Raw genomic sequence first — 16,717 nt, forward strand, 5'->3', positions numbered from 1 at the left:
AGGATGTCCAGACATTTTGGTTCTTATGGAACAAGACTGGTGAACAATGATTTGGTCTTCTAGGTGAGCAAAATATAGGCATAGTGCTAGTGAAGGTAGTAACAAATATCATTCATCCACTTTCAAAATTCCCAAAAGGTTAATTAAGTATCAAAAGCTTAATTTCTCAAAACTAACAGCTATTTTGTAAAGTTAATAAACACTTAGCTTCGTACTTGAGTGATGTTGATGTTTATTGATATCGACGCAAAACAAACTAAGATTAAAAGTTGCTATTTAACAGGAACAAATATTGGTGCAGTTTCCTTCCTGGAGACGGTAGGCACTCAGCTCCAGACCTAAGATAAAACAAAGACTGGATTGTCAAGCACCAACTAAGGGTTAAGCTTTAGTAATATAAAAATTGCTAAAGGCAAAAGGAGATGTTAAAAAAGTTTTTTTTATGCTAAGCTCACGTAAGCAAACAAAAAACTAAAACTAATCCTAAAACTTTAGGACATAGGATATAGACAAGACATGACTATTTAAATTTTTGCAGAAGCGAAAATCTGTTATATCCTTCACTGTACTTGTATTACAATTACATGCTTGTTGCTTCTACACTACACAAAGTCAACAGTTATCAACAACAATGACTATAACTAGATCTGAACAAGACTTCAAAGTGACTCTGCTCCACTGAAATTAAGAAAATTCAATCCAGGATTAACAAAACCTTTTGATTTTAGAGCCAGTTCCCGTATCTTCTTCTCGTGTCATACCTAATTAAGTCCTCTCTTGACGTCTCCTGCCTGCAAACTGCAATGTATGTCCTCTCCCTCAGCTTTGTCTGACACTTTAAAATTAATTTGTATGAACTGCATAAAAAATGAAATTGTACTTCCAATCTGAACCTGCAATCGGGCTACTGCTTTGACGCAAAACATACTCCTCTGCAGTGTACCCCACCAGCACAGCGACCCCCTTTCTCTCTCTCTATTCCTTTGCCCTGAAGGCACTTCTGGATTGCTTAATTCGTGCTCTTTGGCTGCCTAGACAGTCAGGACACCTAAGGCCATTTGGACCTATCACTCCTCGCTTCCTTCTTTTCTATGGCTAATACCACTTTCCTGCTTTTTTTCTATGGTTGAATCTCCAGACTTGGTGCTGTCATCATGGGGACAGAGTCGATTTCGGCTTCGAGCTCCTGGTTGGTAAAGCTGCATTGCTGGGCGATCCTAAAGTAAAATGAAATGTTAATGTTACAACATTGCTACTAAGCATTTACAGGGGATTTTCAGAGTCATAAGTTATATATTGACATATACCAAAAAGAACCCACACAAGACCAAAATGTGAGGGCACAGTACGTGACAGTAAGTGCCGATGGTTAATTTGCTTCAAACTGCCCGCTTCCTTTCCCCTATCTACAAAGAAAAACAACCGTTTCACTTTTTAAGCAACAGTTAAAAATACGTATTATTTTATATGCCTAGAGTAAATTTTTGATAAGTCTACTGCCTAATTTTCTCAACCATCTCAAGATGAACTGAATCAGCTTGAATAGTTTTTCCTTAGAAACCATGGCCACTGGCTCTCTTCCCCATCAGTAAATTCACTTTAAAATGCACCACCACCTGAGAAAATTTTAGGAGTAAAAACAAAAATAATAAAGAATGCAAAGTCTTAAATGAAGACCTCCCTGAAGTTATGAGCTCAGACCCTTGTAACTTAGCACAAATATGACTGTCTCTTAATTCAGGTTTAACAAGGTAATAGCCTAGTTTGAGACTCTCTAGGTGGCACTTTAGATCTCAGGTTCCTAAATAATCCTCAATAAAGTCACCAGGTACCCCTCAGTTCAAGTAATGTGTTTGGTTATGACAGTATGACCCTGGAAAACTTACATGTATAGGCCTTTTTTCAAATTCAATAAAACAAGACATGAGCCTTCCTTGCCCTTTCTCTCTGACATATGAAAGTTAGGCTTAAAGCATTATTCCCAAGTGAATAATTCCAGCAAAATATTTCACTATTTTAACAAGATGAAACGTTAAAACAAATGAGACTGCTGCGTAGCATTTAAAGAAACAGATGATGGGGCTCCTACTGTGCAAAGATGGGACAATTTAAACATCCATCAACAAGGACAATAACTGATAGTAACAAGTTGGAGTACACCAAATATTTCTAAATCCACAAGTTCTTAAAGACTAAACGGAACAAAACTCATGGATAGCCCCTACAAGTTGCTGGGACACCAACTCATTACTCTGAATACTGTAAATAAAGGGAAAGGATCAAATGCTTTTCTTGCCTTTCCTCCACCTTATGAAATAACGCATCTAAACAAAATTATCAGGAGAAAAGCTGATAAAAATTTTTATAATATATGGATCAGGTTTATAATACCTGAACTAATCAGTTGTTTTTCCAACTTTTTATCTTAAAAAATTTTTAATCTATAGAAATGTTGCCAAACTTGTACAACAAATACCTCATACCTTTCTCCTAGATTCACGATGGTTAACATTTTGTCACATATGCCTTTTCCGACTCTAGTGTGTGCAGGCATACACGTATATAGACACATTATATTTTTGCAGAACCATTTGAGAGTAAGTGCAGACATAATGACCCTTCATTGCTAAATATTTCAGCCTGTGTATCTTAAGAGCAAGGACATCCTATCACATAACCATAATACGATTACTATTGGTCAATCTTAACGTCACAATAAAAGGATACCCAGACATTGTATGCTTCCTGATATGATGCAGTAGGAACTGCACACCACCACCTATCAAGTATTCTTGCCAACAATTGAGTCTGAATATATTCAGGCCTCTAGATGAGGGGCCACCTGTTTTTGTGAATAAAGTTTGATTGGCACACAGCCAGGCTTATTCTTTTACATGTTGTCTATGCCTACTTTCCTACAAAGCTTACCGGTTGTGACAGAGACCACATGGCCCACAAAGCCTGAAATATTTACCATCTGGCCCTTGACAGAAAAAATTTGCTGACACTGCTCTAGATATGACTACTGGTTTTCAAGGAAACACAGAAGGTAGAGGAACATGTTAAATGATACCACAGGGATGTAATTAGCCAATCTGGACTGTTAGAAGCTCTACAGGGCAAACTGGATTCTGCAACAAATAAATGCTAGGAAAGCAAGAGGAGGAGGAATTGTCTAGATTAAGAGACACTTAAGGGAACATTTCAAGCAAATACAGTTTGTGGACCTTGTTTAGAGCCTATAAAAAAGATGTTAATGAGACAATTGGGAAAATCTGAACACTGAGTAGGTAGGATGCTAAGGAGTTATTGTCAGTTTTTTTTTTTTTCTGGTGTGAAAATGATATTAGGGTTATTTTATTAAGAAAAAGAGTCTTGGGCTTCCCTGGTGGTGCAGTGGTTGAGAGTCCGCCTGCCGATGCAGGGGACACGGGTTCGTGCCCCAGTTCGGGAAGATCCCACATGCCGCGGAGTGGCTGGGCCCGTGAGCCATGGCCGCTGGGCCTGCACGTCCGGAGCCTGCACTCCGCAACAGGAGAGGCCACAACAGTGAGAGGCCCGTGTACCAGAAAAAAAAAACAAAAAAAAAAAAGAAAAAGAAAAAAAGCCTTTGGGACTTCCCTGGCAGTCCAGTGGTTAAAACTCTGCATTTCCACTGCAGGGGGTATGGGTTCGATCTCTGGCTGGGGAACTAAGATCCTGCATGCCACCTCGGGGCGTGGCCAAAAAAAAAGTCTTTACTCTTAATATTGACGTATTTAAAGAAGAGATTATCTGTCTAGGATTTGCTTGAAAATAATCCAGTAGGAGTAAGATAGGCTAGAGTAGAAAGAAGATTGGCCATGAGGTGATAATTGCTGAAGCTGGGTGATGGGTACATCACATTATTCCTCTGTTCTCTCTACTTTTGTGTGTGTTTGAAATACATACACAAACTTATTAACAATAAGTTAATAAAAGGACCCTACCAAGACTGAAAAAAAGGTGCAGATAGTTAAAGTTCCCCTAAAATTCTATAATGAACAACGAGCTAGCCCTTTCCTTTATACTTGCAGGAAAAGAAAAAGAAATCCTCATGAAAATAAGTTTAACGAAAAGCAGCACCTTGTTTCTTATGCGATCTCTCTTAACCACTTCTTCTTTCTTTTCAGTTTTTTCTGAGCTGCCTACTGGTTCTGTACTTTCAGGCTTCTTTCCTTTATCCCGAAGGGCTTCTTTCTCTTTTTTCATTTCTTCTTCCTTTCTTTTAAAAGCCTTCTCTTTCTCGTAGCGCTCCTTCTGCCTGCGGCGCTCTTCCTCCTGCCGCTTCAGCCTCTCTCTTTCCCGCAGGGCGCGCTCTTGGTCTCGTTCATAATCCCGCTCCCTCTCCCTGTATTCTCTGCCACTCTCATCTTCAGGTCTGCGTGAGAAACAAATCTGAGTATGCACCCTCAAAGTTCTTCTAATCACAAATGCAGGAACATTCTGATCCTGACTTGGCCACTACAATGAGGTTGAACTTTTGGAGCAGCATTAAAAAAAAACTACTAGTATTTTGAAAAACAATAAAAAAAAACCCCCAAAGTCATTCACCCAGATTAAGATACTAAGATATTTGAAACCTGTCCTCCTCATCCCCCTACACCTCGTAAAACCAAGTATCTTGATTCAGGTACAAGTCCAGAAAGTAGCAGTAAAACTAGCACCTAGAAACATACCAAAAACAAATGTACCAAAGAGCCCTCAACTACCGACCTCTTAGGCTTTTCATCTTTAAATTCACCATCAGAACGTTTGGGCAATGGACAACTCTGCCCACTGGCTCTTTCATCACTCAGATTCTCTTTGTCCAATTTCTTGACCTTTTCTCTTTTGTCCACTTCTTTTTCATCGCCTTTTTCTGGCTTCTTGAGCAGCTTTAAAGAGAACAAATTTAAGTTTATTTTGAAGGGTGGGACATTGTCTTCTGATTCTACCAAAGAAAATAATATACTAAATATTTTCAATTTAGGCTATAGAAGGCCCCCGTCTCTGCAGGTACTCATAAACTTTCAGGTGAACAACTAGTGCATGAGAGCAGTAATTTGCTAAAAGGACGCTATTAATGTGAAAGTGTTATCCACTCAAATGAAGTGGTTTAATCACTTTGTGGCAATAGGATCAAGACTCCTTTGGCTTAAATGGGTCAACCTTTAAGTAGACCAACGTACACTTTCAAGTATGCCTTCTGTAGCCCAGCATGTTGGCATAACTTGATAGGAAAATATGGTATGAATTTAAAATGCTAAGCAGATCATTACTGCTGGACTATTTTTACGTAGTAATTATAATGACAAATACCCTGGTCACCAAAGGAGAGATCCATTGCAGGAATAATTTTGCCTTGAGTCTGAGAGTAGCTACATACTTATGATGGTACAATCATATTATCATTAGAGATGAAAAGCAAAAATTATTTGGCATTTGATTTAAAAATCCAAATACCTCATACAATGGAACTGTGAAGTTCCATCTGTACTGAATAGGAATTCTGCTCAATGTCATATATATGACAGAATGCAATTCTAAACTAAAAGTGGTTTATAAAGTCCAAATTGCTAACAAAAATTTCTTTCTCATGCCACTGCTATAAATCTCTCTAGAATACCCCCAAGTGTTGGATATTCAGAGAGATTTTTAGTCAAAATAGAAGAATTTCAAGTCTCAGAGTGAAGGCATCATAGAAAGTTTCATCTCAGGGTGAAGGCATCATACAAGCCACCAAGCAAGAGGCAAAGCACCACAAGACTTAAGCATGAAGTGTTTCAGCACACAGACAGCCACTGCAAATGGTGAGTCCAAACTGGACACTAAGAAGGCACCAGTGTAAAGTGAGGATACCATGTGCAGGTTTCACTGGAAGTGTTCTTATTTCTCTAATGAACATCTTTGTTAGAAGCCAAGATGTTCATTACTCTAATAAGAACATTAACGGATATCTCTAGCATGGCTGGCTCTACCTTCTGCCTTGCTGACAGAAATAGCAAGTCAAGTCACTTGTGGCATGGCGGACAGAGAAATCGCTAGAAGGAATTAAGATGGGAACCTCCCCACCCTGCCGCCAAGCCCCTTATCACCAATAATGAGTCCTGGAGAGCCTAGGGGAACCCTAGCCACGTGAACGGCTGAATTTTGAGGAGGTAAAAGGAGACCCTGCCATCACCTCGGTGAGATTTTCTCTGACTTTCTCTGAAGTACTATGTACAAGTACTTCCCCAGGAAGTTCGCTGAAGTAAGGGCTGCCAAGCCATGCCCTCAGAAGGGAAGTAGCAAGGCTGGGATCTTTCTATAGGTTTTCCTCTTCCTACATGCAATATATTAATCAGAATCTGCTGCTCACAGATTCCCAGGTAGATGCAAGAAGGTAACGTGGGGAATCCTGTGAGAGGGGAAAGGACATAATGCAGGGGGTATATCCCTAGTACTCCCACAAGGCAGCCAGTTATGAGAGGCATATAAAAAGAAGAGAAGGGAAAGAGCTCTTTAGGCATGGTTGTCCTCTAGCTGTATATTGTTGAAGCTCCTGGGTACACAGCAGAGCATCAGCAAGTCATCTGAGCTTCCTTCTAAGGTAGGAATTTAAAATGGCTCAGCTTTTAAGAAGACTTAGGTCAGTCTGAAGGGGTTTTCTACAGGTAACACTACCACCACCACCAAAAGGACTTATTAACTAAGACCTGTGTGTGTGACATGATACTAGGTGCTCTGTATCATGTACTTGGTCCTTACATTTTTCTGATTCACAGCTTGTAACAGAAACCTGTGTACCTGAGGACAGTGGAAAACAAACAGATGAGGCAACTTCATGTATCAAAAATGAAGGAAAAGCTGAATAAAACCCGTAATTCATGCCAGCCAGCCCTAAGCCCTTATTTATGAAGAATTGAGAAAATAATAATCCAAAATTGAACATTTTCAATGATTAAAAATAACACAGATCTGCACTGAATATCATGTAAACTACTTAATCTTTAAAATTATCTTAAATTAAAAGAATAATACTATTACTATTATAGGAAAGGCTTCTGTTGATTCACTCCCCCCCAAAAAAGACAAAAACAAAACCAAAAAAACTGTTTACACCAACACAAGATGCATGCATATTTGAAGAAGTAGATACAGTACATGCAAATTTCAGCAACATGCAGTCAGTTTAAGTTATTTTCATACCTTAATCTTTGGTTCATCCTTTAATTTGTCCCTTTCTGGAACTCTGTCTATCTTCTTTAGCTTTTCTATATCTTTCCTTTTTCGTTTCTCTTCTTCTTTCCACTTCCTCCTCTCTTCTTCTCTTTGTCTTTTTCTTTCTATTTCTCGCCTCCTTCTTTCTTCTCTCTTTTCTTCTCTCATCCTCTAGAAAGAAACATCAACACAAACCTTCAAACAAGATAACTGCCACCAAAAACTTAGTCTTGAAGGTACGGTGGGCACCCACTTAACTATATCATCTTTCCTTCCCATTTTCTATCTCCTTAACCCCCTCACCACCCCATTCAAAATATGAGAGAGAATAAAGACCAGGGCCTGCTAATATCAGAGTCTCCCAATGCTGCCTTACTACATTATCCAGAGGCTTTCAGGAAATCAAGAGAGTGTCTCTGGAGCAAGCTAAGGACTCCCTGGTTTTGCAGAGTGAATCTTTGGTCCAACAACCAGAGTGAAGAAGAAGGCCAGAGAGTGAGGCCAATGAGCCAACTCTTTAAAGAATAATGGTAGAAGAAGCAGCTATCTCTCCTATAGGATCCCAATGCTCTTATATTCACAGAATGCAAACCAATGAAATAGAAGTATTGAGAGAATTATAAAAACAAAAGGTTTACCTGCTTGTTTTTCAGGAAGCTCAAAAGTGGGGTTGTCTTTTTAGCTACATAAATGTAAACAGATTATTAATAATACTTAATCAACCCCTAGAAAGGATTCTGTTTTCTGACATTCCCTGCCAACCACCCAAGGTGGGAAAACTACACCCCTTAAACAGTAAGTTCACAACTATATTATTGGAAAGAAGTTTTACAGTATTCTATTTCGATTCTGAAGGTTTAAAATAATTTTTTAAAAGTTAAGAAATTCAAATTAAAACAATAAAACAATTATTAAAAAGAGCAATTTCCGGTCAGTGAGAATAAAGTGCAAAGGACATTCTCTTGTTTTACAGATGGGAGTATAAATTTGCTCAACCAGGAAGAAACTGGGGTAAGGGGCTAAAAATATCTAATACTTTTGACCCCATAATTCCACTTCTGGGAATTTATTCTATGGAAAGTATCGGAGATGGGCTTATATTATGCATCCATTAATAAAAACCAAGTTTTAGAAGAATATTTAACTCATTCTTCAATGTTCTGAACAATGCTATCTAACCTTGTAGCTAGCTTTTTGCAAAGCATACTTCCTTCCTAGCATAAATTCCTAGGAGTGGAAATCCTGGGTCAGAGGCTGTGCTTATGTTTAGAGCTGATATAGTAGTGACAACTTACTACTAAAACCAATATCCAAGCTAGAATTTCTCAAGTGGTTTTCAATTTTGCAGTAACTAACTTCATTTTTTGACATTTTCAGGTCAAAATTTTTTTTAGGAATATGAGCTTATTACTAGAAAACACCAATTGATCTTCAAAGGCTTACCAACATCTTAAGGTCCTATATGAGTCTTCAAACTTTTTATACTTCTGTTACATTTGTGTGGCACTAAATAAGTCAGAATTTTTCCCATCTTATCAATGCATTCTCATAATCCTGTGAGGCAGGTATTATCTGCACTTTATAGTAGAACAAACAGAGTCTTAAAGAAGTTAGTGCCTTTCCCATGGTCAAACAGCTAGCAAGTGACAGAAGTGGGAGTCTGACAGGTCTTCTGATGAAAAAGCTGTTGCCCTTAATTCCTTTTGCCCACTTACCTATTAATTCTCTATTTTTTGCTTCTATTTCCTCTAGCAGTGTCTCTGGAGTAGATGTCATTTTCTCATTATCTGCAGCATAACTTTCCAAAAATTTTCTATATTCTGGATCTAAATAATTGTTTAAGTAAATAGAAAACATAGCAGACTTTAAACAAAATAGGAAATATTATCTATGGGAGAACTGCAAGCCATAGTTATGGGACCTTCAGAGACTATCATTTATAGCATGTAAACAGTTTCTGCATCAGTACACCTCACTTTAATTAAACTCAGCATATGAAAATCAGGTGTTCTAAACAGATAAATGAGGGCAGATGTCCTAGATGTGGCACTAGAGGTGATAGTAACTTCTGGAATTCTTTCCTAGATGCCTCCGACATCAGAAAGGGTAACACATCTGAGTCATTATGTTGTATCTGGAGCATGCACTGTGGAGCATGTCACTTGATCTAGTCTTCACGGTCTGAATCTATGATATAATCGATAAGCAGCTGTGTGTTGAGTCTTTTCTGTGTTTTCCTTATAAAATACCCATTATAGTAATAAATAATGGAAACCAAACTAGTTGATTCTAAAATGCCCATCTGATATAAAATATTGCAGCTAAGTCCTTAGCCAACACAACCACATTACAGAGATCTCAAAATCTGGATCCAGTTTACCGTAAATGGCAATTATTTCAGTTTTTTAGTTCTAGTATTTCAGTTCAATGGAATTACTATGTGTGCAGTCAACTGCATATTCAAAGCCTAGAAAACAGGACTGGCCACTACAGATACTTTATATTAAGTTACTCAAGTATAGAAAATTTTCCATCACAGCTCTCAATGATAACGCTTCCTCTTTATAAAAATGGAAACCAAAAGTCAAATAAATAATCATAAAAATGGTAAGAGGCCTCAAGGAGTTGTAATTTGAAACATCTGATTTTTTCCCATTGTCTTCTAATATACCTAAGGTGATTTACTACTCAACAGTCAAAATATATTGCTTAATGGTGAAGGGATGAAAAGCCATTAGCCAAAGAGAGTGAAAACTAGAGGAAACCCACCTCCATTCTAACAAGCAAAGCTTTCATCAGTGAATTACATCTCTCATGAACTTTATTTCCTATGTTTTCTTAATTTAAAAGATTGGAGTCCACTTAATTCCCACAAAGGTAATATTTTTAAAAAACCCATGGCCCTACTATATATACAACACAGGGAACTCTACTCAATATTCTGTAATAACCCATATGGGAAAAGAACCTGAAAAAGAATAAATATATGTATATGTATAACAGAATCACTTTGCTGTACACCTGAAACTAACACAACATTGTAAATCAACTATATTCCAATATAAAATAAAAATTAAATTAAAAAAAACATGGCATTAGCATTACATAACTAGAGCTATACTGTACCATCATCGATAGTCCCAACTTTAGTATCTCTTTTCTTAGTCTTCTTTTTTGCAGCTTTTTGAAAAGGTGCAAATTCTACTATGGCAGGATATTCCTGACCTGTTTAGAAAAAATAGCATACTTGTTGTAAGAAAGAAAAGGTCAAAAGTGGATACAAGAGACTCAACCCACCACTCTCTAGGCTTCCTTTGATGACAGTGGTCTGAATAGGTCTCCCAACAGGCATAAATCACATTGGCACAACTAAAATCAACATGTTGCCAAAGGAGCTCCCAGTTCATACTGATAACTTAGTGAAAAGATATGGGAGGGAATTAAAATACTCACTTAAATTCAACTTCTAAGTGTGATATTGTGATATGTGGGGGAAAAAATCTACAAACTAATTTTCATTTAAAAAATACATCAGAGGGAATTCCCTGGCAGTCCAGTGGTTAGTACTCGGCACTTTCATTGCAGGGGCCTAGGTTCAATCCCTAGTGGGGGAACTAAGATCCTGCAAGCCATGCAGCATGGCCAAAACAAACAAACGAACAAACAAAAAAACCAGATCACAATACTGATTATACAGGGGTATAAATATGTCAAAAGTCACCAAATGCACACATAAAATGGATGCATTTTAATATGTAAATTATACCTTAATAAAATTGATTTTTTATAAGTGCAAAAATATACATCAGAAATCTCTAGAACAGGTAAAGCTACAGAGATAGAAAGTAGGTTAGTGCTTGTCTAGAGATAAGGAGTAACAGCTAATGGGTACGAGGTTTCTCTTTAGAGAAATGTGTTCTAAAATTAGATTGTGGCGACAGATGCACAACTCTGTGAATATACTAAAAAACACTGAACAGTACACTTTAAAAGGGTGAATTTTATGGCATATGCATTATATCTCAGTAAAGCTGTTATTAAAAAATACACCAGGAGACACCAAAGCATAGGCAACAAAAGTGAAAAATAGATAAACTGTGCTACATCAAAATTAGGAACTTATGGGGCTTCCCTGGTGGCACAGTGGTTGGGAATCCGCCTGCCAATGCAGGGGACACGGGTTCGAGCCCTGGTCCGGGAATATCCCACATGCCGCGGAGCAACTAAGCCTGTGTGCCACAACTCCTGAGCCTGTGCTCTAGAGCCCGCGAGCCACAACTACTGAAGCCCGTGCGCCTAGAGCCCATGCTCCGCAACAAGAGAAGCCACCACAATGAGAAGCCCGCGCACCACAATGAAGAGCAGCTCCACTTGCCACAACTAGAGAAAGCCTGTGCCCAGCAACAAAGACTCAACGCAGCCAAAAATAAAAATAAATAAAATAAATAAATTTAAAAAAAATTAAGAACTTCTGTGCATCTAGGGACATAATCAACAGAGAGAAAAGGAAGCCTATAGAATTGGAGAAAATATTTGCAAATCATATATCTGATAAGGGGTCAATATACAGAATACGTAAAGAACTCCTACAACTCAACAAAAAAACCCCCAAATAATCTGATTAAAAAATGTTCAAAGGACTCGAATAGACATTTCTCCAGAGATGGTATACAAATGGCCAATAAGCAAATGAAAAGATGCTATGTGCTCAAGCATATGAAAAGATTAAACTATTACCTCACTAATCATTAGGGAAATGCCAATCAAAACCACAATGAAATACCATCTTATACCTGTCAGAATGATTACAATTAAAGGGGAAAAAACCCCCAGAAAATAGCAAATGTTGGCAAGGACATGGAGAAATTAGAACCTTCATGCATTGCTGGTGGGAATATAAAATGGTGCAGCCACTATGGAAAACGGTATGGTGGTTCCTCAAAAAAATTAAAAATAGAATTACCATATGACCCCGCAATTCCACTTTTGGGTATGTATTCAAAAGAAGTGAAAGCAGAGACTTGAACAGATGCTTGTACATTCATAGCAGCATTATTCACAATAGCCAAATGTCCCTCAACAGATGAATGGATAAAGAAAATGAAGTATATACATACAATGGAAAAGGAGATTCTGACACATGCTACAACATGGATTAACCTTGAGGACATTATGCTAAGTGAAATAAGCTAGTCACTAGAAGTCAAATACTATGATTCCACTTATATGAGGTACCTAGAATGGTCAACTTCATAGACAGAAGGGTGGTTCATGGAGGTAGAATGTAGTTGCAAGAGGCTGGGAGAGGGAGAAATGGGGAGTTGTTTAACAGGTAGAGTTTCAACCTTACAAGAAGAAGTTCTAGAGATTGGTTGCAGAACAACGTGAATGTACTCAACACTACTGAACTGCACATTTAAAAATGGTTAAGATGGTAAATTTTATTTGTGCATTTTACCACAATTTTTAATAATGCAAAAAACCAAAAAAAGTAACGAGGTAATGATACATACTATGACATGGATGAACCTTGAAAACATACTAAGTAAAAGAGGCAGTCACAAAAGGTCACATATTGTATGATTCAGTTCATATGAAATGTCCAGAATAAGGAAATCCATAGTTAGATCAGTGGTTGCCAGGGTCTAGCGGGAGAGGAGAATGGGAGATGACTGCTAATGAATACAGGATTCTTTTTGAAGTGATGTATACATTCTGGAATTACATAGTGGTAATGGTTACAAAACTTGTGAATATACTAAAAACCATTGAATTTTATGGTATGTGAGTTATATCTCAATTAAAAAAAAAAAACCCAAGTGACTACTGGAAAAATACACCAGATCCCTGCTATAGAATAATGTCATACAAGGTATAAAATTCCATCCTGGGCTTCCCTGGTGGCGCAGTGGTTGGGAGTCCGCCTGCCAATGCAGGGGACGCGGGTTCGTGCCCCGGTCTGGGAGGATCCCACATGCCAGGGAGCGGCTGGGCCCGTGAGCCATGGCCGCTGGGCCTGCGCGTCCAGAGCCTGTGCTCCGCAACGGGAGAGGCCATAGCAGTGAGAGGCCCGCGTACCGCAAAAAAAAAAATTCCATCCTTAGATCTTTGGCATGTAAACATAAGCCAGGATAAATTACTAGAATTGACCATTAGGCATCACAAAGCAGTCACACAGGAAACAAGGTTTTAGAAATCCTAGTGAATGCAGAATCATATTACCTTAATAACTGATACATTTGAGAAGGAACAGATAAACCAGACTGAAACAAAAGGAAATTGTGGAAGACAGGCTGAAAAAAACAGAAGTGAGGCCAAACTATGGAAGATGCTGACTACCAGACTAAGGAATTTGGACTTTTGTTCACAACTGTTATCTTAAGTCACTATTTTCAAAAAGATTAATTTCATGGCAATATAAGACTATTAAATTATACAGAAAGTGGAAAAAAAAGGAAAATCCTATAAGGTTAGAGACTGGTTGTCTAAGCATTTGGTGATGAGGATATAAAGTGTGAAAGTATTACTAAGTCTAGATGAACAAGATATTAAAAAGCAGTAAATTGACAAAATCCATCACTTGTTTAAATGTAAGGGATAAAAAAGAGAGGAAAAAAGTTAAACACAACTCAGATTTCCAGGAAATCACTGCTATCTACTGGAATAAACTTGGAGTGGAGAAGTAGCCGGTTTGAGGGGATTAATAAAAGCTGGACAAACACAGTAGCAATCCTTCAACTTTTACTGGCATATTTCCTGACAAAGATTTCCTTTTTACCAACTTTGAACTAATACTGAAAAAACATAACCTAACAAAAAGACACATCATTCACCTATGATTGCAAAGTCAAAAGAAAAGTGGCAAATGGAAGTGTGGACATTCTCTGACTAAATGTTGCAAGCAGCAGATAATAAAATGAGAGTTAAGGCAGAAGTTTTTCTTCCCTATAAACTCCTGGATACAAAGTGGGAAATCATCAAGTTCAATGTTTTAATTATATACAACTTAGAATGTTAAACAGTACTCCAGCTGGCAACTATTGACATAAAGAATCTGACTTAAATAAGTGTTAGTCCTTGAAGCAAGATGAGAAGTAAATATTTAAAATTTGTCATACAAGTTTAAAGAGTCATTTATCAGTATCACTGTTGAAACTAGTAAATACTCAAAACAACAGATCATCTAATACCGGGCAAAAGAATAGTCACAGGAGGAGAAAACTGTGGCAATTTCATTCAGTTGATCAAACTACAGAAATAATAGGTTAATACAAATACCTGAGGACTGTAAAAAGTCATATTATCTATTTATAAGGCTGTCATAAGCTTATCAAATGTGTAAAACTCTTTAAATGTTGCTCATCTTATCACCCAGGATTTTAGAAACGCCATGAAGGCATCGAGAAAACACTGTGATACACACATTGTCTTAAACATACAAATGACAAAGAAACCACCCCCCTCAGTTAAAAGGACTTACCTTTATTGTCGAGGAACACATAACCATCGAAACGATCCCTGAACAAAATAATGTCCTCCTGGTTTTTAAAGTTGATGTATGCTCTGGCATACATATGAGGATACAGGCTGCAGGGAGGAAAGCAATTATGTCAATGTGCTTGCAGGTGTCTGACTGAACTACAAGTATGCATATGTTAAAAAGATAGGCTCAAAAATCAAATGGAAAACATTAGTAGGATTAAAAAGAATGGAAGAAACCTTTTTCATTTACCCCCTCCCTCTTTTATTTATTTATTTTACCTAGTATCATTAGAAAAAAACTCAAAATAATCATGCTCAGGCATAGGCTGAAGATGTTCCTGAAGCTGCTCCTTGGTCAAGGTGGGCGGTAATCTCCGTATTACCACCTTAAGAAATGAATAAGGAAAATAAAATTAGTACAAAGCAATTTTCTGTCAAACCTGAATCACTGTCCCTGAAGAAAGTTGGCCTTTAAAAGATGAGATCACTTATAAAAACCCAAGAGAATGTTCAGAAAGCTCAGAATGATTAGTCAAACATAATAGTAACGTAGTTAAAAAAAACCACCAACTCTCAAAAACGAGAACTGCCTGGAGCAAGGAAAATCTCAGGTTCTGTTAACCTGAAGCCCCACAGTTTACTAGGTCTTCGCCTCATTTTCTATCACCCATTTTCAGCAGTGGTAAGAAATTAGTAAACCAACCCTGGTCTTTTGTGGGTGCCATGAATTCTTGATTTATTAATATTTCCCTACCACATCCAACACATCCTAAAATATAATCCTTACTCAATCAGCATAAAGAATTCAAAATTCTAAGGAATACCACAAATTCCCTCATTGCTCCCCAAATAAGGATGCACCCGATCTGGCCCCCAGACCATAATATCCCCCACCCACCCACTCCCTCAACTAGCCTCTATTAATTTTCCTATCACAAACTACTCCCACCCTTGATGGCCTCTTCACTATTGCCCCTTCCCAACCATCCTCCACGGGTGGCGGAACGGTCCCGCCCTCTCCTGGGCCGACAGCCGGCCAGTCACCTTGCTCAACGCCTCTTTCTTCTCCTTGTTCCGATCCTGCTTATCTTCCGCTTTGATGCTGTCCCCCGAAGGCCCACAGACGCTGCCTGTGGCCCCCGGGGGAGTCAAGAGGGTTACTCGCTTCTCCTTAGGCCTATGTTCCTTCTCCTCCTTCATGGCCACGGTTTCGCTCCTCATCGCGGTGGCCCGGCCTAAACGCCACTACGCCAGCACCTAACGACTCCCGGCTCACTCCGAACAGAACTCCGCCCCCAACGGACGCCCCGCCTTCTAAGCGGAATCCTGCTTTCTTTAGGGCCCCGCCAGGATCTCGCGAGACTTCAGGACGCCTGGTCTTAGCTTCCCGCCCGCGGAATCCCCGCACCGCCCAATCCCCTTGCGACCCAGACTCCCTCGGGGCACGTCATTAGCAGCTCCGCCATCTTGGCTGGGACGAGTATTTCACGGACTACAAATCCCGGCATGCAAAGCACTTACTCGGGCTTCCCTGGTGACGCAGTGGTTAAGAATCCACCTGCCAATACAGGGGACACGGGATCGAGCCCTGGTCTGGGAAGATCCCACATGCCACTGAGTAACTAAGCCCGTGTGCCACAACTACTGAGCCTGCGCTCTAGAGCCCACGAGCCAAAACTACTGAGCCCACGCGCCACAACTATTGAAGCCCGCGCACCTAGAGCCCGTGCTCCGCAACAGGAGAGGCCACCGCAATGAAAAGCCCGCGTATCGCAAGAAAGAGCAGCCCCCGCTCGCTGCTTCTGGCCGGGAGGTCTGGAGTCGTAGGTGTTTCAGGGTTCCTATTTGTAAGTAAATGGAATCCTTAATCTTGAAAGTGTAGTGTTTTTCAGATCTAAAGATACTTTCTGCGGGCTTTGTTTTCCTCAGATAAACCCGATGTTATCCAAAGTTTACCTCACTAGGGGAACGACTTGTATTTTCTATCATTGGTTGTGAAGTGTCCTTTCAGAGTTTTTAGAGGTTTTTTTCCTTA

The 16,717-nt window shown here is 39.0% G+C and overlaps 1 protein-coding gene across 2 annotated transcripts; it reads right to left on the reverse strand.

Moving 5' to 3' along the window:
• Positions 1–225: 225 nt before the first annotated feature.
• UPF3B (UPF3B regulator of nonsense mediated mRNA decay) lies at positions 226–15,955 on the reverse strand. Of its 2 annotated transcripts, XM_082681569.1 has the most exons (11): positions 15,727–15,955; positions 14,962–15,068; positions 14,681–14,787; positions 10,327–10,425; positions 8,916–9,026; positions 7,839–7,882; positions 7,189–7,371; positions 6,748–6,786; positions 4,735–4,895; positions 4,105–4,399; positions 226–1,217 (listed from the first exon to the last, which is right to left on the reverse strand). In XM_082681569.1, exons 1-11 carry the CDS (start codon positions 15,901–15,903, stop codon positions 1,068–1,070), a joined length of 1,473 nt encoding a protein of 490 aa, XP_082537695.1. In that variant the 5' UTR covers positions 15,904–15,955; the 3' UTR covers positions 226–1,067. The 2 variants fall into 2 exon arrangements, with proteins under 2 accessions (XP_082537695.1, XP_082537696.1); XM_082681570.1 differs by lacking the exon at positions 6,748–6,786.
• Positions 15,956–16,717: the final 762 nt, after the last annotated feature.

This window comes from Grampus griseus (assembly GCF_964374135.1).
Source record: "Grampus griseus genome assembly, chromosome: X".
In the NCBI taxonomy this organism is placed as follows: Eukaryota; Metazoa; Chordata; class Mammalia; order Artiodactyla; family Delphinidae; genus Grampus; species Grampus griseus.

What these genes read in the sequence shown, in the direction of transcription:
- UPF3B (XM_082681569.1), bottom strand. Translation starts at nt 15,903, where the DNA reads ATGAGGAGCGAAACCGTGGCCATGAAGGAGGAGAAGGAACATAGGCCT. An exon ending in AAAAAATAGAGAATTAATAG is followed by an intron (nt 7,883 to 8,915) that starts GTAAGTGGGCAA and finishes ACATTTATGTAG; the next exon opens with CTAAAAAGACAACCCCACTT. An exon ending in AAGCTGTGAATCAGAAAAAT is followed by an intron (nt 4,896 to 6,747) that starts GTAAGGACCAAG and finishes TTCTCTTTAAAG; the next exon opens with CTGCTCAAGAAGCCAGAAAA.